This window comes from Pelophylax lessonae (genome assembly GCF_965119305.1).
Source record: "Pelophylax lessonae genome assembly, chromosome: 8".
Taxonomy (NCBI): Eukaryota; Metazoa; Chordata; class Amphibia; order Anura; family Ranidae; genus Pelophylax; species Pelophylax lessonae.
In genome coordinates, this window is record NC_138775.1 from 84,814,284 (window position 1) to 84,838,759 (window position 24,476).

The window sequence follows — 24,476 nt, forward strand, 5'->3', positions numbered from 1 at the left end:
TCCGGGGGGCCCTTCATGGTTTCTTGCACCGGGGCCCTGAAGGTTCTAGTTACGCCTCTGAGCTCAGGTAAGTACACATTGCCACACCAGCGATGCTTTGCAATCCTAATGCGGCATGTAGTTTGTCAAAAACGTCCAAGTAAGTGAATGGGACTGCACTGCAACCATGAGTCAAATGCTTGGCTCTAAGTTGCGACGCTGTCCCAAAATGCAAAATCGTTCGATAGTTAATAAAAAAAAAAAAAGAGACAAAAAAACGGGCATTAGAAGGCAGTAGTATCACCTAATGAAGGTCTACATACTTCTTCTTATTACTGTCCTCTAAAAAGCTGTTCCACCCCAGATCGCTTTTCAAAGGGGCAGTAAAAACTGTTGCTAGTGTGAAAGGAGCCCAACACAGAGAGAAGGTGGGTTAGCAGTGTGAACCGGGTTGGAGTGTATTACTCTGCATGGTGCTGTCCAAGACCTGTAGCTGCTTTCTGGCGAATACTTTGAAAGGTAAAACAGTTTACATGTAGTAAATGCACTTTATAAATGGGTAAGCGATGGTATAAAAGTATCCTTTGCCTTTAGATTTGAATATTTCTAACAAAAAATTATATTATTATGGGGGGTGCGGGGAGGGGGTTGGTATGATTTTAATTTGGCAGCTGCTGTGTAAACCTATGTTCACATTTGCAGTGTTAATGAAAAGATCCAATGCTCACAAAACCCTTCTGGAATAGAAAACTCTGGATATTGGCATTGTGTATGCAACGGTAATGATGATTTTCAGCTCAGTCTTCCCCGCCATTATCAGCCACTTAAAACAGAATGAATACCATAGCTTTGGAGTTAAATACCTTAATACTTACATGCTGAAATTAGTTATAAAAGCCGTTTTTGGCAAATCCACTGTGAAGGTGGCCTCTTTAGACACATCGGCTTTATTAACGGCCCTGCTTGTGATGACATTATGAGCGAATCGGGATGTCACCTTACAGTCAATGTTAATGCTGTAGACTTCAATATCATTCACTGGCTGGAAAGTACAAATACATGACAAGTGCCTTATTATATGTAAAAGTCTAAATAATATTTAAGCTATAGGAATGTATATAAGACATAAACAGTTCCAGTATATTGTAGACTGATTTTATCCTGTATAGTGGTGTTTTTCAACCTTCTTTCAGTCAAGGCAACCTTTAGAACTGTACACAATCCCGGGGCACACCAGTCTGAAGGGACATTCACACCAGGAGGTGTATCTGAGCACGCACTTTTTTGCGTGTTTGCGCACATAGCATTAATGGGTGCGAATGTACATGGATTTTCTAGATGCATGGGGGTGTCAATAAGAAATAATGGCACCCAGGTCCGACTGCAAAAGTCAGCACTTTTTTGTGTGGTACAGGAAAACGTGCGATTTTGCACATGTTACCTCACTGCACCTGGTGTGAACAAGCCCTAAAATGTAGTCCTCCCTCAAATTCCCCCTTCTAGCACGAATCCTCTACCAAAGACTCCCTCCTAGCACAACCCCCCCACCCAAATTTCTCCTCAAAGCACAAACCGCCCCAAATCCCCCCTCCTAGCACAACCCCCCCTGCTCCCAAATCTCTATACCTAGCACAAACCCCGCCCCACCCCCGAATCCCCTCTCCCAGTACAATCCCCTTAAGTCCCTCCCCGCCAAAATCAACCCTATTAGCACACCCTTCCCCCAAAAAACGTTTTTCTCCAAGCACAAATGTGGGCTGTGCTCTCTTCCCACTACCCCACTAAATCCCCCCCTTCTAGCACAACACCCCTGTTCCCAAATTCCTACTCCTACACTCCTAGCACGAATGCTGCTCCAAACCCCCCGCCCCTCTCCCAGCACAATCCACTCAAATGCCCCCTCCCCCCAAAATCGCCCCTCCTAGCACAACTCCCTCCCCAAATCTTTCTTCAACCACAAATGTGGGTTGTTCTCTTTTACAACTACCCCCCCCCCCCCAACATCTTTCCCTCCTGGAGTTAACATGGATTGCTCTCAGATTCAATACCTGCCCCCACCTACAATTTCTGCTGTCTGCACAGGAGCGGTGTGAGGAGGAGATAGTAATCAAATCCTGCACATTGGAATGATAGTGCTACTCTGGGTAAACTCCCATGCACTGTGACTCTGCGAGGAGAGAGAGCACAGAACAGCCTGCACGGCTCTCTCCTCCTTCCTGCTGCTATCTGTACGATTGTTGACAAAACAGAAAGCTGTAGTGCTGCCTGACATGTCCTTAACAACCAATGGTGTCATTGGTTGGTAGGACGCAGGCAGGCAGCTCACACAGCTTTCTGCTTTGCCAGCAATAGTACAGATAACCGCAGGGAGGAGGAGAGAGCCATGCGGACCTTTCTGTGCTCTTTCTCTTCTTGTAGAGTTAAAATGCATGGGAGTTACCACAGAATAGTGCTGCGGCACCCTGGTTGAAAAACCCTGCTGTATAGTAACACTTTTTAACAGTGACATTAAACATGAATAATGAACTTTTATAGCTATGTAAAAGCTGTATTTGGTATGGTTATCAAACTTTCTTACCCATGCTGTAAACTCTGTTAGTGTTGATTCACTGGTCTACCACAAAAAAATATAACATTGCGAAAAGAAACATACCTCTTGACATTTGCTTCACAACTGCTCAGTGCATATGTGCAGGGTGGATGGCATATGCGTCCATGGATCACTGTTCTGTGCTGAGAGCATGCTCACTGTGCGCTCCCTGAACACTGACCAAGCTGTTATTGACAACTCCTGGACACCATTAAGGATCAGGAGCTAGTGGGAAGTGTTTTTGAGCATGTAACCACTGTGATAGACATTTACAGCATTCACATGATCAGGAATGCCACCTCTACCTCCCATCATTCAGAATGCCTCAAATGACCAACAAGAGAAAAAAGAGGAACCAAACTCTTCCCAAAAAAAGACAGTCAGAAGGCTCTTTGTTTTTGGGTGGAAGTGGCCATCTTGGCAGAGGCAGGGTGTTTGCTTCCTCTGGTTAGAACAAATGAGCAGCACAGTAGTGGCGTCATTAAATCTCACTCCAAATTTCATAAAACTAGCAGTCAGCAGGCAGAAATGCCTTAGATTCACTGCAGATAAATGGCTATGAGGCAAAGAGTTATGAATGCCTAGGTACCCTCACATATCTGTGATATCACTGCATATTTAACATTTCTAGATGTTCCATATAACATAGCAAATGTTCACTTTTTAAATTTAGTTTGACTTTAACTTAAAGCGGACCTTAGGTCTATCTAAGCACAAGAAACTGAAAACACTATTTAACCATTTAAGGACCAGGCCTATTTCTGACACTTGTTGTCTACAAGTTAAAATAAGTATTTTTTGCTAGAAAATCACTTAGAATCCCCAAGCATTATATATTTTTTTTTAGCAGAGACCCTAGAGAATAAAATGGAGATTATTGCAATACTTTGTCACACCGTATTTGCACAGCTGCCTTACAAATGCAGTTTTTTTTGGGGGAAAATACAGTTTTTTTGAATAAAAAAAAAAAAAAAGAAAAAGTAAAACTAGCCCAATTTTTTTCTATAATGTGAAAGATAATATTACGGTAAGAAAATAGATTGCCAACATGTCATGCTTCAAAATTGTGCACGTTCTTAGACTGGCAACAAACATTGGTACCTAAAAATCTTCATAGGCGACACTCTAAAAATGTCTACAGGTTACCAATTTAGAGTTACAGAGGAGGTCTAGGGCTAGAATTATTGCTTTTGCTTCATCGATCATGGAAATACCTCACATCTGTGGTTTGAACAAAGGTTTACATATGTGGGCGCAACTTGTGTATGCATTTGTTTCTGCGCGCAAGCTCGGAGGGTCAGGGCACTTTAAAAAAAAAATGTATTATCATTTTTACCTTTTTATTTTATATTTTTACACTGTACCTTTTAATAAAATATATTTTGATTAATTTTATTCCTATTAAAAGGAATGTAAACATCCCTTGTAATAGAAATAAGCAAGACAGATCCTCTTTAATGTGAGATCTGGGGTTAAAAGGCCTCAGATCTCACATCTACACCTAAAAGCAAAGAAAAAAAAATGGGCCGTTTAAGGCCGTTGGGAGGAAGCGACGTATGACCTCGCTCTGGTTCTCCAAGGCCATAGAGTTGAGTGGGAAAAGAGAGTTTGTTGGGCGCTTGTGCTGTGAGGTATGTCCCCTATTAAAAAAGTCTTGATAGGAGAAGACAATTGGGGCATGGACTGGACTTCAGCTATGCACAGTAAAGCCTCGTACACACGCAACTATTATCGGCCGACCGATCGTCCGACTTTTGTCCAGAGTGGTGTCTTGTTGGTTGGAATGTGCCTAGACTGCACACAAATTTTCTCGCCCAACAAAAATCTACTTCAGAAGTGATGTCATGTGCTGGTTTACTTTCCTTGTGTTTTTTCTTCTCTGAGCATGCCCAGTCTTGCTCATCAGATTTTTGTCTGACCAAATCTGTACTGACTGACGGAAAATCGGCCGTTGTGTTGACGGCCAACAAAAATTTTATAGTCTGCACACCAGATTTTTTTCAGCCGAAAAGTCGGAGTCGGTTGTCGGAAGCATCATACTAACAAGCCGAAAATCGGCAGATCGGATGTTGGCCGAAAATTCCCGCATAATTTTCGACGCGTGTGTACGGGGCTTTACATTATGCTGGTACCTAGGGCAGCTCTGACAGGTGAAGCGAATCCCGCTGACAAATGGAAGAAAAAAAATGGAAGAAAAAAAAAAAACTTGCTACACTCAGCGGCGCCTATTTTCCTTCCATAGAGTTGAGTGGGGGCCATCTTGCCCTCACTTGACTTCCTGCCTGGAACATGGACAGCCCGGAACGTTTTCCCCGCTACCGACGGCTGCCGTAAGTGGGGAAAACGACCAGGAAGCAAATTCACCACTGGGACCACTTTAATGTGAAAGAGGACCCCCCGCCCTGTAAGAAAATACCGGAGTTGTTGCAGCTATCTGCTGCTGTAACACCAGTATTTAACGTCAAAGTATCAACGTAAAACTGCGGTGGGCACGCCGGAAGTGGTTAATTAATTTTTTAATATTCAAAGAAAAACTCACCAACCCATCCATGTCTCCATACTTTATTTTGTTGAGAAATCAAATTACAAAACACCTCACTGGCATTTCTAGCTGTGGTCTTCTTGAGTGGGGCAGATGACTCCTGTAGCATTTATTTCTTGAAATCCATCTGCCCTTAGGTCAGGCACACAGGCAGGAGAGTATGCTTAGCTGAGAAAACCCCTCCTCCCTTCTTTCAGATGAAAGAAAAAAGAATGCTCAGGAGTCAGGAAGACTGCTGGGATGTATGACATAATTTTGGCCTAAGCTAGAAACCCAGAAACAACTGAAGAAATGTTCAAAAAAAGGTTTAAAGCAAGTACATAAAAAATACCTTCCTATCTATTTACTAAGGCTTGTATCATAAGGATTCAAAACAGTTAATGTTGATTGAAAGAGTAGAAATTCCACACCAAAATTACTAATATGTCTTACCTCTGCAACATTTCTCTTCTGTAAGTAAACACAAAGAAAATACCTAATTAGTTTGTATAGAAAAATTGTACATAATTTTACTAAGTATAAATTACTGTCGAACTGAATTACTACAAAGAGCCTATAGTGAAACTCCGCAAAGTGTATCTGCAATGCAAAATGTTAAAGTCATACTAAAGGCAGAAGGTTTTTTTTTTTATCTTAAAGGGATTGTAAAGACAGAAGGTTTTTTTTTTTTTTTTTTTTTTTTTTTTTTATCCTAATGCATTCTATACATTAAGATAAAAAAAAAAACCTTCTGTGTGCAGCAGCGCCTCTCAGCCCCCCTAATACTTACCTGAGCCCATCTTTATCCAGCGATGTTGCAGGAGTGCTCTCCTCATTGGCTGAGACAGCAGCACAGCACGATTAGCTACCGCTGCTTTTAATCAAAGTCAGTCAGCCAATCAGGAGATTTAGGGGGCGGGGCCAGGTCGCGGCTCTGTGTCTGAATGGACACAGGAATCTGTGACTCAACTTGGGTGCCCCAATAGAAAGCTGCTTGCTGTGGAGGCACTCAACTGAAGGAAGGGGCTAGGAGCACAGAAGAGGGACCCGAGAAGAGGAGGATCAGGGCCACTCTGTGCAAAACCAACTGCACAGAGCAGGTAAGTATAACATGTTTTTTTATAAAAAAAAAAAAGACTTTACATCCTTTTAATGCATTCTATGTATTAGGATAAAACACCTTCTGTGTGCAGCAGCCCCTCTTAGCCCCCCTATTACTTACCTGAGCCCCATCTTGATCCAGCGATGTTGCACAAAAGCCTCGGCTGTCCAGACTTTCCCTCCTGATTAGATGAGACACAGCAATGGGTGTCACTGGCTCCCACTGCTGTCAATCAAGGTCAGTGAGTCAAAGAAGAGCGAGAGGGGGTGGGCCGAGCCACGGCTCCGTGTCTGAATGGACACACAGAGCAGCAGCTTGGCTCGGGTGCCCCTATAGCAAGCTGTTTGCTGTGGGGGCACTCGGGAGGAGGGAGGGGCCAGGAGCACTGAAGAGGGACCCGAGAAGAAGAGGATCGGGGCTGCCCTGTGCAAAACCACTGCACAGAGCAGGTAAGTATAACATGTTTGTTATTTTGAAAAGAAAAAAATGTTCTATCAAATTTAACAAAACATAGATTATTCAAAATATAAATTCCTTCACCTTTCAGAAAACTTTAATGCTGAGTTCACAGTATTGCGAATTACATGCGGGTTTCCCGGCATCCAATTAGCATGTCAGGAGATTGTAACCGGCTCTCAATGGAGCTGGTTCACATACAGTATCTCACAATAGTGAGTACACCCCTCACATTTTTGTAAATATTTTATTATATCTTTTCATGTGACAACACTGAAGAAATTTCACTTTGCTACAATGTAAAGTAGTGAGTGTACAGATTGTATAACAGTGTAAATTTGCTGTCCCCTCAAAATAACTCAACACACAGCCGCTGTGTCTAAACCGCTGGCAACAAAAGTGTGTACACCCCTAAGTGAAAATGTCCAAATTGAGCCAAACTACTCATTTTCCCTCCCCGGTGTTATGACTCGTTAGTGTTAAAAGGTCTCAGGTGTGAATGGGGAGCAGGTGTGTTAAATTTGGTGTTATCACTCTCACTCTCTCATACTGGTCACTGGAAGTTCAACATGACACCTCCTGCCAAAGAACTCGCGGGGATCTGAAAAAAAGAATTGTTGCTCCACATGAAGATGGCCTAGGCTATAAGAAGATTGCCAAGACCCTGAAACTGAGCTGCAGCATAGTGGCCAAGACCATACAGCGGGTTTGACAGGACGGGTTCCACTCAGAACAGGCCTCGTCATGGTCAACCAAAGAAGTTGAGTGCACATGCTCAGCATCATATCCAGAGGTTGTCTTTGGAAAATAGACGTATGAGTGCTGCCAGCATGGCTGCAGAGGTTGAAGGAGTGGGAGGTTAGCCTGTCAGTGCTCAGACCATACACCGCACACTGCATCAAATTGGTCTGCATGGCTGTCATCCCAGAAGGAAGCCTCTTCTAAAGATGATGCACAAGAAAGCCCACAAACAGTTTGCTGAACACAAGCAGACTAAGGACATGGATTACTGGAACCATGTCATGTGGTCTAATGAGACCAAGATAAACTTGTTTGGTTCAGATGGTGTCAAGTGTGTGGTGGCAACCAGGTGAGGAGTATAAAGACAAGTGTGTCTTCCCTACATTCAAGCATGGTGGTGGGAGTGTTATGGTCTGGGGTTGCATGAGTGCTGCCGGCACTGGGGGAGCTACAGTTCATTTAGGGCACAATGAATGCCAACATGTACTGTGACATACTGAAGCAAAGCATGGTCCCCTCCCTTCTGAGACAGGGCCGCAGGGCAGTATTTCAAGATGATAACGACCCCAAACACACCTCCAAGGTAACCACTGCCTTGCTAAAGAAGCTGAGGGTAAAGGTGATGGACTGGCCAAGCATGTCTCCAGACCAAAACCCTATTGAGCATCTGTGGGGCATCCTAAAACTGAAGGTGGAGGAGCGCAAGGTCTCTAACATCCACCAGCTCCATTATATCGTCATGGAGGAGTGGAAGAGGTCTCTAGTGACAATCAGTGAAGCTCTGGTAAATTCCATGCCCAAGAGGGTTAAAGCAGTACTGGAAAATAATGGTGGCCAGACAAAATATTGACACTTTGGGCCCAATTTGGACATTTCACTTAGGGGTGTACTCACTTTTGTTGCCTGCAGTTTAGACATTAATGGCTGTGTGTTGGGTTATTTTGAGGGGACAGGAAATTTACACTGTTATACAATCTGTACACTCACTACTTTACATTGTACCAAAGTGTAATTTATTCAGTGTTGTCACATGAAAAGATATAATAAAATATTTACAAAAATGTGAGTGTACTTTTGTCAAATACTGTATCTCCGAAGTGGCTTTAGTGCAAATTGCACAGGAGTCCTGTGCGTCTTCTGGTCCGTTTCAGGTCCGAATTCAGGCAAAAATTGAGGCTGAAAAAGGACCTGAAACGTTGAACAGGGACGCACCGGACCCCTGCTGTGAGCCACTCCGTGCGGCAATGTGAACCCAGCCTAAAGTGTTACCTAAATCGTATCTATGTTCAAAATGTGAAATCATATAGTCTGTTCCACATTGTATTTCAATTATTTCTAGTCTACTCCTAACAGTGGCAGCCGGTGTGTTAGGGGCGCAGGGGCGCCGCCCCCCTATCCATGCATCAGTCCCCCTAATCTACATGCAGGGGCGCCGGACGCATGGAGTTCAATGGGCTTTTTTTTCCATCACCTGATTAGAGCCAGAGGCTCTAATAGGCTTCAGAAAAGGGTGGACCCGGGGCGCAGAGCAGTGCGTCCGAGCCCACCCATTGTGTGACAATAGAGAATGAAAATTCGCTATTGTCACACGGATCCTCCTCCTGGCCAATCAGGAAGCCGGTCTGAGACACGTTTCCTGATTGGCCGAAAGGCGAACGTTTGCCATTGGCCGAGGAGGAGGAGGAGGGAGACGCGCAGGCCTGAGTAGAAGCCGCCGCCGGATCAGGCAAGTGCTGGTCTCTCTGCACGCTGTGGCACTCTGCATTGATTGGGGGCACGCTGTGGCACTCTGCAGTGATGGGGGCATACTGTGGCACTGTGCATTGATGGGGGCACACTGTGGCACTGTGCATTGATTGGGGGCACACTGTGGCACTGTGCATTGATTGGGGGCACACTGTGGCACTGTGCATTGATGGGGGCCCACTGTGGCACTGTGCATTGATGGGGGGCACACTGTGGCACTGTGCATTGATTGGGGGCACACTGTGGCACTGTGCATTGATTGGGGGCACACTGTGGAACTGTGCATTGATTGGGGGCACACTTTGGCACTGTGCATTGAGGGGGGGCACACTGTGGCACTGTGCATTGATGGGGGCACGCTGTGGCACTGTGTATTGATGGGGGCACGCTGTGGCACTCTGCATTGATGGGGGCACGCTGTGGCACTGTGCATTGATGGGGGCACGCTGTGGCACTCTGCATTGATTGGGGGCACGCTGTGTCACTCTGCATTGATGGGGGCACACTGTGGCACTGTGCATTGATTGGGGGCACACTGTGGCACTCTGCATTAATTGAGGGGAAGGCTGTTGCACTCAGCATTGATTGGGGGCATGCTGTGGCACTCTGCATTGATGGGGGCTTGCTGGTCACTAATTTTTCTGTTTGCGCCCCAAAAATGTTGAGCACCACCAGCCGCCACTGACTCCTAATAATCTGAAAGATCTTGAAATTTGTAAATGTATTTTTATGAAGATCCCCACACATTTACTTCCTTGAATTCTGTGACATGTATTTACTATGTCCTGTGAGTATGCACTGCTGTGTCACACATTTCACAGAGCCTGCATTCTGAAATACAGAGGTGCAGAGAGGAGGAGTTTGAAGAGGCGGAGTCAGTACAGGAATCACTGTTTGCAGGCAGCAAGGTACCATTGATTCTGAGGGGAGGCAGAGCTGAGCACAGGAGTCTGGAGCCCTGTCTATCCTCTCCAGGGATTGAGAGAAGCCGTGTAGGGAGGAGGAGGAGATTTAAAAAAAAGTCAGCTGACCGGCTGACACCAATAGAGATGGGGGAGGAGCTCTCCCCTCTGCAAGGAGACTCCATGGAGGCACATGTAGTGGATACTGAGGGGGAATGGACTGAATGACAAGGTAAGTTACACATTGCTAGTGAAACCGTACCCCTCCTCCACCACCTCTGCCTCTTACTGATCCCCCCTCCCCACACCACCATCACAGATCTCATCCCTATCCCCCCCATCACCTATACAACAGATAGGAATGAAATCTGTGGTGGGGAATCAGTAAGAGGCAGAGGTGGCAGGGGGAGGATGACACCACCGTTGTCACTAATCCCACCCCCCTTCACCATCACCACCATTGTCCCTAATCCCACCCCCTCACCACCACCACCGCTGTCACAAATTCTACCCCCCTCACCACCACCACCGCTGTCACTAATCCCACCCCCCTCCTCACCACCGCTGTTACTAATTCCACCCCCCCTCACCACCACCACGGCTGTCACTAATCCCACCCCCCCACCACCACCACTGCTGTCATTAATCCCACCCCCCTCACCACCACCCCCTCCACTGTCACTAATTCCACCCTCCTCACCACCACGGCTGTCACTAATCCCACCCCCCTCACCACCACCACCGCGGTCACTAATTCCACCCACCTCACCACCACCGCTGTCACTAATTCCACCCCCCTCACCACCAATGCTGTCACTAATCCCACCCCCCTCACCACAACCACTGTTTTCCCTAATGCCACCCCCCCTCACCACCACCACCGCTGTCACTAATCCCATCCCCCTCACCACCACAGCTGTCACTAATTCGACCCCCCTCACCACCACCACCACCACCACCGCTATCTCTAATTTCACCCCCCTCACCACCACCACGGCTGTCACTAATTCTACCCCCCTCACCACCACCATTGCTGTCACTAATCCCACCCCCCTCACCACCACCGCTGTCACTATTTCCCCCCCCCTTACCACCACCACTGCTGTCACTAATTCCACCCTACTCACCACCACTGCTGTCACTAATCCCACCCCCCTCACCACCACCACCGTTGCCACTAATCCCACCCCCTTACCACCACCACGGTTGTCACTAATCTCACCCCCCTCACCACCACCACCACCACCGCAGTCACTAATCCCACCCCCCTTACCACCACCGTCACTAATTCTACCCCCCTCCCCACCACCACCACCACCGCTGTCACTAATCCAACCCCCCTCACCACCACCACCACTGTCACTAATTCCACCCTCCTCACCACCACTGTCACTAATTCCACCCTCCTCACCATCACCGCTTTCACTAATTCCACCCTCCTCACCACCACCGCTTTCACTAATTACACCCTACTCACCACCACCGCTGTCACTAATCCCACCCCCCTCACCACCACCGCTGTCACGAATCCCACCCCCTCACCCTCACCACCACCGCTGTCACTAATTACACCCTCCTCCCCACCACTGCCGTCACTAATCCCACCCCCCTCACCACCACTGCTCTCACTAATCCCACCCACCTCACCACCACCGCTCACACTAATCCCACCTCCTCACCACCACCGGTGTCACTAATCCCACCCCCTCACCACCACCGCTGTCACAAATTCTACCCCCCTCACCACCACCACCACCACCGCTGTCACTAATCCCACCCCCCTCCTCACCACCGCTGTTACTAATTCCACCACCACGGCTGTCACTAATCCCACCCCACCACCACCACCGCTGTCATTAATCCCACCCGCCTCACCACCACCCCCTCCGCTGTCACTAATTCCACCCTCCTCACCACCACGGCTGTCACTAATCCCTCCCCCTCACCACCACCACCGCTGTCACTAATTCCACCCCCCCTCACCACCACCACCGCTGTCACTAATTCCACCCACCTCACCACCACCGCTGTCACTAATCCCACCCCCCTCACCACCAATGCTGTCACTAATCCCACCCTCCTCACCACAACCACCGTTGTCACTAATGCCACCTCCCCCTCACCACCACCACCGCTGTCACTAATCCCACCCCCCTCACCACCACAGCTGTCACTAATTCTACCCCCCTCACCACCACCACCACCGCTATCTCTAATTCCACCCCCCTCACCACCACCACCGCTGTCACTAATTCTACCCCCCTCACACCACCATTGCTGTCACTAATCCCACCCCCCTCACCACCACCGCTGTCACTATTTTCACCCCCCTCACCACCACCGCTGTCACTATTTTCACCACCCTCACCACCACTGCTGTCACTAATCCCACCCCCCTCACCACCACCACCGTTGCCACTAATCCCACCCCCCTCACCACCACCACCGTTGTCACTAATCCCACCCCCCTCACCACCACCACCACCGCTTTCACTAATCCCACCCCCCTTACCACCACCACCGTCACTAATTCTACCCCCCTCACCACCACCACCACCGCTGTCACTTATCCAACCCCCCTCACCACCACCGCTGTCACTAATTCCCCCCTCCTCACCACCACTGTCACTAATTCCACCCTCCTCACCATCACCGCTTTCACTAATTCCACCCTCCTCCCCACCACCGCTTTCACTAATTACACCCTACTCACCACCACCGCTGTCACTAATCCCACCCCCTCACCACCACCGCTGTCACTAATCCCACCCCCCTCACCACCACTGGTGTCACTAATTCCACCACTGCCGTCACTAATCCCACCCCCCTCACGACCACCGCTCTCACTAATCCCATCCCCCTCACCACCACCGCTCTCACTAATCACACCTCCTCACCACCACCGCTGTCACTAATTCCACCTCCCTCACCACCACCACTGTCACTAATTCCATCCCCCCTCACCAGCACCACTGTCACTAATTCCACCCCCCTCACCAGCACCGCTGTCACTAATTCCACCCCCCTCACCACCACCGCTGTCACTAATTCCACCTCCTCACCACCACCGCTGTCACTAATTCCACCTCCCTCACCACCACTGCTGCCACTGATCCCATCCCACCACCACCACTGCTGCCACTGATCTCATCCCCACCACCACCGCTGCCACTGATCCCATCCCACCACCACCACCACCACCTCTGCCACTGTTCCCATTCCCCCCACCACCGTTGCCACTGATATCATTCCCCCCACCACCGCTGCCACTGATCTCATTCCCCCCCAACACCGTTGCCACTGATCCCATCCCCTCACCACTACCACCACCACTCATCCCATCCCACCACCGCTGCCACAAATTCCATCCCACCATCACCTCTGCCACTGATTCCATCCCACCATCACCTTCACCTCTGCCACTAATGCCATGCTATCCCCCACCACTGTCACCACCACTGCCACTCATCCACCCCCCTCACCACCACCGCCGTCACTAATTCCACCCCCCCTCACCACCACCGCTGCCACTGATGCCATCCCACCACCGCTGCCACTGATCTCATCCCCACCACCACCACCGCTGCCACTGATCCCATACCACCACCACCGCTGCCACTGTTCCCATCCCACTACCACCACCGCTCCCACTGTTCCCATCCCACCACCACCACCGCTGCCATTGATCCCATCCCACCACCACCACCGCTGCCACTGATCTCATTCCCCCTCAACACCGTTGCCACTGATCCCATCCCTTCACTACTACCACCACCACTCATCCCACCCCAACACCGCTGCCACTGATTCCATCCCACCATCACCTCTGCCACTGATTCCATCCCACCATTACCTCTGCCACTAATCCCATGCTATCCCCCCCACCACTACCACCACCACTGCCACTCATCCCATTCTATCTACCCCACCACTACTGCTGCCACTGATCCCATTCGCCCCCACTGCTGCCTCTCATGCCATTCCTTTATTGCTGCCACTTATTCCATCCCCCTATTACTGCTGCCACTCATCCCATTCCATTCCATCCCCCCATCATTACCACCACCGCTGCGACTCATTCCAACCCCATGCTCCAAGGGGCCCATGCCTCACCCCTGTACACCTGGATCTGGATATAAGGGGTGGTGGGGGCGGCATATAGAGGAACCAATCCTCCCTCTGCTGCAGGAAGAAAATGTAGGGAATCAGTTTCTCTATATGCCGCTCCCGCCGCCCCTTTTATCCAGGTGTATGGGTGTGACGCATGGGGCTAGGTCGCCTCAGGGGTCAAGGGGGCCCTTCATGGTTTCTTGCACCGGGGCCCTGAAGGTTCTAGTTACGCCTCTGGTTCAATTGCTAAAAAAAAAGCAAGCCATGTAGGTGTGAATGATGTTTCTTGTTTCAGACTTTTTAACATTATCAGCTATTGTATTTTACTAAGTAAACCCCTTCAACCTAGAATGTGAGCTACCGTTTGTCTTATACATATCCTGAATGTATGGGATGCTGCAAATTATGACTTGTTAGGATGCTCTTTTGCCTGCATGTACTTACAGTATCTGACAAAAGTGAGTACACCCCTCACATTTTTGTAAATATTTTATTATATCTTTTCATACGACAACACTAAAGAAATGACACTTTGCTACAATGTAAAGCAGTGAGTGTACAGCTGGTATAAGAGTGTCAATTTTCTGTCCCCTCCAAATAACTCAACACACAGACATTAATGTCTAAACCGCTGGCAACAAAAGTGAGTACACCCCTAAGTGAAAATTGGGCCCAATTAGCCATTTTCCCTTCCTGGTGTTATGTGACTTGTTAGTGTTACAGGGTCTCAGGTGTGAATGGTGAGCAGGTGTGTTAAATTTGTTGTTTTTGCTCTCACTCTCTCATACTGGTCTCTGGAAGTTCAACATGGCACCTCATGGCAAAGAGCTCTCTGAGGCTCTGAAAAAATTATTGTTGCGCTTCATAAAGATGGCCTAGGCTATTAGAAGTTTGCCAAGACCCTAAAACTGAGCTGCAGCACGGTGACCAAGACTATACAGCGGTTTAACAGAGCAGGTTCCACTCAGAACAGGCCTCGCCATGGTCAACCAAAGAGGTTAAGTGCACATGCTCAGAGTGCTGCCAGCATTGCTGCAGAGGTTGAAGGGGTGGGGGGGTCAGCCTGTCAGTGCTCAGACCATATGCCGCACACTTCATTAAATTGGTCTGTATGGCTGTCGTCCCAGAAGGAAGCCTCTTCTAAAGATAATGCCCGCAAACAGTTTGCTGAAGACAAGCAGACTAAGGAGATGGATTACTGGAACCATGTCCTGTGGTCTTATGTGACCAAGATAGACTTATTTGGTTCAGATGATGTCAGACGCGTGTGGCGGCAACCAGGTGAGGAGTACAAAGACAAGTGTGTCAAGCATGGTGGTGGGAGTGTCGTGGTCTGGGGCTGCATCCGTGCTGCCGTAAATTGGGAGCTACAGTTCATTGAGGGAACCATAAATGCCAACATGTACTGCGACATACTGAAGCAGATCATAATCCCCTCCCTTTGGAGAATGGGCCGCAGGGCAGTACTCCAACATGATAATGACCCCAAACACACATTCAAGACGACCACTATCTTTCTGAAAAAGGGTAAAAGTGATGGACTGGCCAAGCATCTCTCCAGACCTAAAAACTTTTGAGCATCTGTGGGGAACCTTCAAACGGAAGGTGGAGGAGCGCAAGGTTTCTAACATCGACCAGCTCCGTGATGTGGTCTTGGACAAGTGGAAGGGGACTCCAGTGGCAAACTGTGAAGCTCTTGTGAACTCCATGCCCAAGAGGGTTAAGAAAATGCTGGAAAATAATGGTGGCCACACAAAATATTGAGGAAGGAGAGAAACCCAAAGCACCGATCTTAGTGTAGCAGGTAAAAACCTTTAATAGGATAAAAGCAATATTACTCACAAGAGTAAAGTAAAGAACGGCCCTTTGGATTTCTCTCTTGCCTTGTATTTACACAGAGTTGCTTCCCTCTTCAACCATGTGCAGCCATCTAAGTGGACCAGAACCTTGTGGACTCATGCTGGACCTGTTATAACCCCCCTCCCCCCCAGCTCTCAGCCCAGCATAGTCTGCTCCAATATCACTGGCATTTGCTTGCGCCAAATTTCCCTTATCCCCACACAAAATATTGACACTTTGGGCCCAATTTGGACATTTGTACTTAGGGGTGTATTCACTTTTGTTGCCAGCGGTTAATACATTAATGGCTGTCTGCTGAGTTATTTTGAGGGGACAGCAAATTTACACTGCTATACAAGCTGTACACTCACTACTTTACATTGTAGCAAAGTGTCATTTCTTCAGTGTTGTCACATGAAAAGATATAATAAAATATTTACAAAAATGTGAAGGGTATACTGTATATACGAAATACGAATGATAATTTATTCCCGATAATCTACAGATTTATTCAAATAACAAGATCAAAGATAGAAGAGGACACTGACCTGGATGTTTCTCAGTCCTTCAATCAGAATGTTGCCCTCAACCGAGGAGAGAACATGGAAGAACAAAGTGCAGACCAACAGAAGATGACCCATGTTGGATGTTTCTCCTTTCTGTGTGACAGCTAGACGTTTTAAAGAGTATATTTGAGGGCTTGTTAATAAATAACAGAAGGTCAGTTACTGCTGGTGACAACTTTATCCAGTGGCGTCTTCTGTATCTACATGTACTCAACTACAATGTCTAAATGTTGACGCCCCTCCGAGTTATGTGTAAGCAAGACAGGGCAGCTGTTACAAGACTGTGAGAGGTTCTCAGGCTTAAAAAAATCACGTATCCTCTTGCTATTTTTTGACATACTCTCCTGCTACATTTGTACATTTATCCCAGCATTTAACTAATGCCTGAAAAGCTTCAGCATAGAAAGATTTGTCAGTATGCCTGAACCATCCTAGGACAGCCTGCTTCACTTCATCATCAGTGCTGAAATGAAAGATTCGTCTCTTCAATTTTCATGACAGGTTATGCGCCGATTATCCATCCATATTATCCGTCGATCAGGCGTTCCACGTGCTGAATGCCCACAGGAATGACTGCTGTTGGCTGGAAACCACCACAGCTGGGATCGTCAGTGACAGATGTACGCCCATCTTTAAAACGTTTAGACCATTCAATGTTTTACTGCTACTGAGAGTCTCATCAACGTACTTTGCTCAAAGACTTCTATAGATATCAGCAGGTTTTATGTCTTCATTCATAAGAAATACGCTGTTCCATGCACACACTAGCTTCGACAAGTAACCTGGTGAGGCCAAGTGAGAGTTGTTCTTATCAACTGTAAATAGTTTAAGTTGGAGTATCCTACTATTCTCTTCTCCCATCCAAGTTCAACAATAAATATAAAACCAAAACCCCTGGACCTTTTATTGAGTAATGAGCAACTGGGAGTAAGGATGGATGAGTGAACTGTCTCTAAGTGACTGTCTTCAGGTAATCAGAGGAGGCCCAAGAAGTCATCATACAGCAAGCCCTACAGGGACAGGGCTACACACATATATATATATATATATATATATACTGGGGGAAAGAACTATTTGATCCCCTGCAGATTTTGTAAGTTTGCCCACCTACAAGGAAATGAAAGGTCTATAATTGTTATCATAGATGTATTTTAAATTATAGAGATGGAATATTAACCGAAAATCCAGAAAAAAACACAATACAAATGTTATAAATTGAGTTGCAGTTCAGTTATAAAAATAAGTATTTGATCCCCTACCAACCAACAATAATTCTGGCTCTCACAGGATGGCTACAGTATGTGCTTGTGTGGTACACAGATTAGTCCTGTCTATTTAAGAAGGTGTTCCTAACGACAACTTGTTATGTGTATAAAAGATATCTGTTCACAAGATGTCTTTCTTTCATTCAACCCTTACCATCACGGGCAAGACCAAGAAGCTGTCAAAGGATGTCAGGGACAAGATTGTGGACCTGCACAAGGCTGGAATGGGCTTCAAGACCATCACTAAGAAGCTTGTTGAGAAGGAGACAACCATTGGAGCGATTATTCACAAACGGAAGAAATACAAAATAATTATCAATCGCCCTCAGTCTGGAGCTCCAACCAAGTTTTTACCTCATGGGGTAATGATGATCATGAGAAGGAGCTTGTGAATGATCTCAAGACAGTTGGAACCAGTTACCAAACAAACCATCTGTAACACAATACGCCGCCATACATTGAAATCCTGCAGCGCCTGCAAGGTTCCCCTCCTCGAGAAGACAAATGTACAGGCCCATCTGAAGTTTGCCAATGAACATCTAAATGATTCAGAGAAGGATTTGGAGAAAGTGCTGTGGTCAGATGAGACCAAAATTGAAATTGAGCTTTGTGGCATTACCTCAACTTGCCGTTTTTGGAGGAAGAAAAATGCTGACTATGAACCTAAGAACACCATCCCTACAGTCAAGCACGGAGGTGGAAACATTATGCTTTAGGGCTGTTTCTCTGCTAAAGGTACAGGCCGACTTTGCTGCATTGAGGAGCCAATGGATGGGGCCATGTATTGTAAAATCTTGGATGAGAACCTTCTTTCCTCAGCCAGAACACTGAAGATGGGTCGTAGATGGGTCTTTCAGCATGACAATGACCCAAAAAATACTACAGAGGCAACAAAGAAGAAGCACATTAAGGTCATGGAGTTTCCTAGTCAGTCTCCAGAACTTAATCCTATAGAAAATGTATGTAGGGAGCTTGAACTTTTAGTTGCAAAGCGACAACTAAGACACCCTAAGGATTTAGAGATGATCTGTAAAGAAGAGTGGACCAAAATCCCTCCTGAGATGTGTGCAAACCTGGTAACCAACTACAAAAAAAACATCCTACCTCTGTGCTTGCCAACAAAGGGTTTCTCCATCAAGTACTAAATCGTGTCTTGCTTGGGGATCAAATACTTATTTTACTCTCTGAACTGCAACTCAATTTATAACATTTGTATCATGTTTTTTCTAGATTTGCGGTGGCCTCTATCATTTAAAAAACACCTAAATTATAGATTTTTCATTTCTTTGTAAGTGGGCAAACTTGCAAAATCTGCAGGGGATCAAATACTTATTTTCCCCACTATATATACTGTATAGCTACACACTGCTCAAAAAAATTAAAGGAACGCTTTTTATTCTAAGTAAAGCATCAAGTCAATTTAACTCCTGGGATATTGAACTGATCAGTTAAGTAGCAGATGGGGTTGTTAATCAGTTTCATCTTCTTTGGTTTTAATGAAATTAACAGCAGGTGCACTAGATGGGCAATAATGAGACAACCTTGAAAACAGGAATGGTTTTACAGGTGGAGGCCACAGACATTTTTTTGTTTTGCCCTACTCATCTTTTCTGACTGTTTTTCACTAATTTTGCATTTGGCTAGGTTCAGTGTCACTCCTGTTAGCATGAGGTGATACCTGGACCCTATAAAGGTTGCACAGGCAGTCCAACTCCCCCAGGATGGCATCAATACGTGCCATTGCCAGAAGGTTTACTGTGTCTCCCAGTCTCAAGAGCATTAAGTTGATTCCAGGAGACAGGCAGTTACTCTACGAGAGCTGGACAGGGCTGTAGAAGGTCCTTAACCCATTAGCTGGACCAGTATCTGCTCCTTTGTGCAAGGAGGAACAGGATGAGAAATGCCATAGCCCTATAAAATGACCTCCAGCAGGCCACTGGTGTGAATTTTTCTGACCAAGCAATCAGAAACAGACTTTATGAGGGTGGCCTGAGGGCCCGATGTTCTCTAGTGGTCCCTGTGCTCACTGCCCAGCACCATGGACCTTGATTGGCATTTGCCATTGAACACCAATATTGGCAGGTCCGCCACTGGTGCCCTGTGCTTTTCACAGATAAAAACAGGTTCACCCTGAGCACATGTGACAGACGTGAAAGGGTCTGGAGAAGACATGGAGAACGTTATGCTGCCTGTTACATCGTTCAGCATGACCGGTTTGGTGGGTCAGTGATGGTCTGGGGAGGCATATCCATGGAGGAATGCACAGACCCCTATAGGCTAGACAATGACACCCTTACTGCCATTAGGGAATCGGGATGAAACCCTTGGACCTATTGTCAGACCCTACGCTGGTGCAATGGGTCCTGGGTTCTTCCTGGTGCACGACAATGCCCAGCCTCATGTGGCAAGAGTATGCAGCCAGTTCCTAGAGGATGAAGGAATTGATACCATTCAATGGCCCCCATGCTCGACTGACTAAATCCAATAGAACACCTCTAGGACATTATGTTTCAGCCCATCTGACGCGGTGGCACCTCAGTCTGTTCAGAAGCTCAGTAATGCCCTGGTCCAGATCTGGGAGGAAATACCCCAGGACACTATCCGTCATCTCATTAGGAGCATGCCCCCCGATGTGAGACATGCATACAAGCACATGGGGGCCATACAAACTACTATTTTGAGTTGCTGCAATGAAATTTCAGCAAAATAAACTTGCCTGCTGCATCATTTTTTTACTTTGGTTTTTGGGGTGTCTTTAAATTCAGCCCTCTGTAGGTTGATAATTTTAATTTTTATCAATTAATGTGGCATCCTTTTGTTCCTCACACATTACCCAGTCCATATCAGTATAGATATCCAGCATGATATTTTTCCCCATTGAGATTTGAAGTGTTCCTTTAATTATTTTTTGAGCAGTATATATATATATATATATATATATATATATATATATATATATATATATATATCTGCTATTCAGAAATTACAAAAAAATTACCCTTTCTCCAGAGTGTTGTAAATACATTACACAGAGAAGACCTTTTTGATGGCCAGCAGCAAGTAATTTGATGAAAGATGCTTTAGCCTTATCAAGAATGCTGATTACCTGTGGATCATATATCTCTACATCAATCTGTAATTAAAAAGTAAGAAAATTAGAAAGTTAAAAAAATTTGATTTAAAACAAAAATCTGTGAAATACAAATTTATATTTTGTGATATTTACTCTATTCCCTTGAGTCCTAGACTTTAATTCTGCAAAGCATGACATGCCTGGATATTTTGGAATACTATTTGGGCATTGATAATATGCTTTTACTTGACAAATGCACTATACATACAATAAAACAAAAATTTTTGGAATGTATGTGTGAGAAGGTGACACCCTCATTATTTCCCTATGGAAGGTGACTGAGACACAGGTATCTGTAGTAAAAACTTACCATTGGAACCCCTTTGGGGAGTAGCAATATAAAAGCTGCCTCAAGCCCACCTGAAACTTGTTGATTATTTACATTAATTCTCTTTTTAGAGCAGAAATGTCAGGCTGTAAAGTTAGCCATATATGGCTCATTTTCTCTAATTCAGCCTGTGGTTGTCTGATACAATGGAGCTGCTAAATAGTGACTGCATCCTTTGGAATGCAGTCATTATTCAGTTGATAATTTTCCATCCGACTCAGTCGATTATTAAACCAACTTTGTTCCAGCCAGATGGCGCTTGCATGGCCCCCCTCTGCTCAAATTTTAGCCGATTCAAGCTACCTATTAACACTCAAAAACAGTTTTATAAGATCTGAAAAAACAAATTCTTAAAAAAGAAAAGCATTCTTATTGTCCATTGTATTGAAATGATTAAGGACGTAAAATGATTTTTCTAATTGTAAATTAAAATGTATGAAACACTGATGGTTTAAGATGTTTCATTTGGTTGCATAAGGTCTACTTGTTATTTTTTTAAAATAGTTTGCAATCAGTAAAATACTTATTCTTTGCAACCACAGGCTAGATTGCGTCACCATAGTTCATTGGCTGACTGGCAACTTTTGGACCAAGAGGCAAGTACAACCCAGGGGCCCATGGTGCAGCCACTTGGCCCCCCTCCCTCTTTCCTGCCCCCTCCCAACCCCCATCCCAGGCTGAAGCTCGGCTCCAGGTACAGGCTCACTGGGTGGGTTGGGCAGGAGAGCACCTGCTGCATTGAGTTAGGGGAGGGGAGACTTTGGTGGGGCATGAAACTGGCCTCTGCTTGGACACGGCCTGTGCTCTGTCCTCATCCTCATCCCGCTCTCGGTAGGAGAGCGGCGGGGACTTTTTACTCCTCTTCACAAGGAAGCCTTTAGGCATGTCTTGCACCACCCCCAAAAGAGTTACTTGGTAATTTTAAGTTCTCTGTCTGCTAAACACAGTAACAACTTTGCCCGAGTGGTATGGGGGAAAAAAAAACAAAAAACAGGTGCTATACTAATAACCAGAATCAATATGTAAGTTAGAAAATCAGCAATAAATAATGTAAATGAACTTATAGTAAGAATGATGATAACTCTACACTGGTTTTGAGTGCACTCTATGGGATTACCCAGGATGTAGTGCAGCGTATCCTAAGAGGTACCTCTTTAACTAAATGAAAGGAATAAGGCCTCAGGGCAGAAATTGTTAGGGGCAGTCTTTAGTCCTGACTTTTCAGCTGGCTAGATAATGGGGCCCGTTGGCACGCATTAAGGCAGTCAATAGGACCTGCAGGCCATATTAGATCTATGGAGTAGCTGGCAGGCAGTTCCTAATGGCTCAGTCACTAACGGTGGTAACAAGTAGCGGCCAAAAAGTCCTCCCTTAAGACTCAGAGATACAGCAGCAATGGTCTCTTCAATCAGGTATCCGTTCACTCTGGGTTGCCTGTGGTAACTTTGGTAGGTAGCTTTATTCCTCCACACTCGGGTTACAATCTGTGGCCTCTGGATGTCACTCACACAGCTGTGGGCTTCACTTACTCAGACTCTCTCTCTCATGTGAAGCTCTTCAATGCGTTCCTATCACCGCAGCTTCTGTCACCATCTTGTCACACTCCTCTCTCAGAGAAATCATCTTTTCCACAATCAAAAATCTGGTTCACTCCTCCCTCAGCAGAGCATGCTGGGCTTGTAGCTTCCCTCTGTGAGTTTAAAAAAGAGCCTCCTGTCTTCCAGGACTACATGTTCCATGATGCTCCTCTATGCTTATCTTATTGGTCCTCACTGCAGCCAATGAAGAAACAGGAGGAGACTAGAGTAGGCAGCCAGCAGGAGCAGGAAAGGGGGGAAGCATCACAAACCTTCCTCCCCGAGTCTGCTCCTGTCACTGCGGCCTTTTTACAGGGCATCAGACCAGCCCTTCTGTCCCCTAGTACAGTCCACCCCTGTGCTCCACTATAGGCAATTGTAGACATACTGTAGGCAATTCTAACGATACTCACAAAACCACATCTGCCTCATCTAAAAGTGATAGACCAATGGAGAATACTTCCTCTTAAAGTGAGATACGTGCTACAGTGCACATAAATCAACCCAGCACCTCGCTTAAAAACCTTTTTTTAAATCCAAGAGAAAAATAACCCAGTAGGGTAAGAAGGGGACCTCTAAGAACCAACAAGAGAGAATCCCACAAGAGATTCTAGTACTCATTTTGGCAACAAGTAACCAGGGAGAGTCTGAAATATTATAAAAAGGGCTATCATTCTGCCCTACAATGGGCATTAATTCTGACTTATTCAAACTAAAAAGAAACATGAAAGAAGCATTACCATGAAGGGCAAGAATATCACTATAACAATAGACAAATATGTATACAGCACTATATAAAATCAAATAAAGTGACAATGGGCATCATATAAATCAATAAACTCGCTTACAGTGCAATATATATTCCTCTTAGGTGCAATATATAATGTCCACAAAGTGCATTCAAAGTAAAGTGCATAAGAGTCCACTAAAATATAAATATAACCGTGGTTTAAAATTCAATAAAGTGCTTGATAGATGTTTCCATATAAAAGTGCAAGTGACACCACCAACGTTTAGCCACCAGATGGCCTCTCACCTCATTGAAGCATTAAACCAGCATTGAATCCTCAATAAAAAATGCCACTTCCTGGATCGATCTCACTGAAGCATTAAACCAGCATTGAATCCTCAATAAAAAATGGCACTTCCTGGATCGATCTCTCACCATCCCATGGACATGATATGTGAATAAAGATAATGAGGCATCTAAGTGTACACTGCTATTATCCTTTAATTGATTCACATTCAAAGTAGAATTGCACTCACATGAATCAGCACAATGGGCTTGTGTGGACCGTACATGCCAAAAACAGTAGCTGTCGGGAGCCGTGCTGGTAGGTCGCCGCTCGTCCGTCCAGGTCTCCGTCCCCTATACGCGTGGCGTCTTATGCTTTCGCATCACGACTTCCTCAGTAGGGGGGAAGATGCTGGGGAAGATCTCTATTTTACAATGATTGTATGGTGGCGCCATCCAACAATTAAATATAGCACCCTACATGAATTGTTGGTGAGCCTCTAAGGAGTGCAACAGATTTAATACAACTGCTTTGAAGTTAGACCAGTCTTGGTTCACCTCAAAGGCAGCTAGCCATCTTCCCATTCCTGTGGAAAGGGGCCACCT

General features: G+C 46.1%; 1 protein-coding gene across 1 annotated transcript in view; it reads right to left on the bottom strand.

The window, feature by feature from the left end:
• Positions 1-16,642, bottom strand: part of LOC309562157 (inter-alpha-trypsin inhibitor heavy chain H3-like) — a 176,211-nt gene extending 159,569 nt beyond the window's left edge. Inside the window, exons 1-3 of the mRNA XM_082266282.1 lie at positions 16,535-16,642; positions 5,544-5,561; positions 855-1,021 (exon numbers count right to left, since the gene is read on the bottom strand). Coding sequence (XP_082122408.1) covers positions 855-1,021; positions 5,544-5,561; positions 16,535-16,627 — 278 coding nt within the window. The 5' untranslated portion in view covers positions 16,628-16,642. The remainder of the gene's footprint in view (positions 1-854; positions 1,022-5,543; positions 5,562-16,534) is intronic.
• Positions 16,643-24,476: the final 7,834 nt, after the last annotated feature.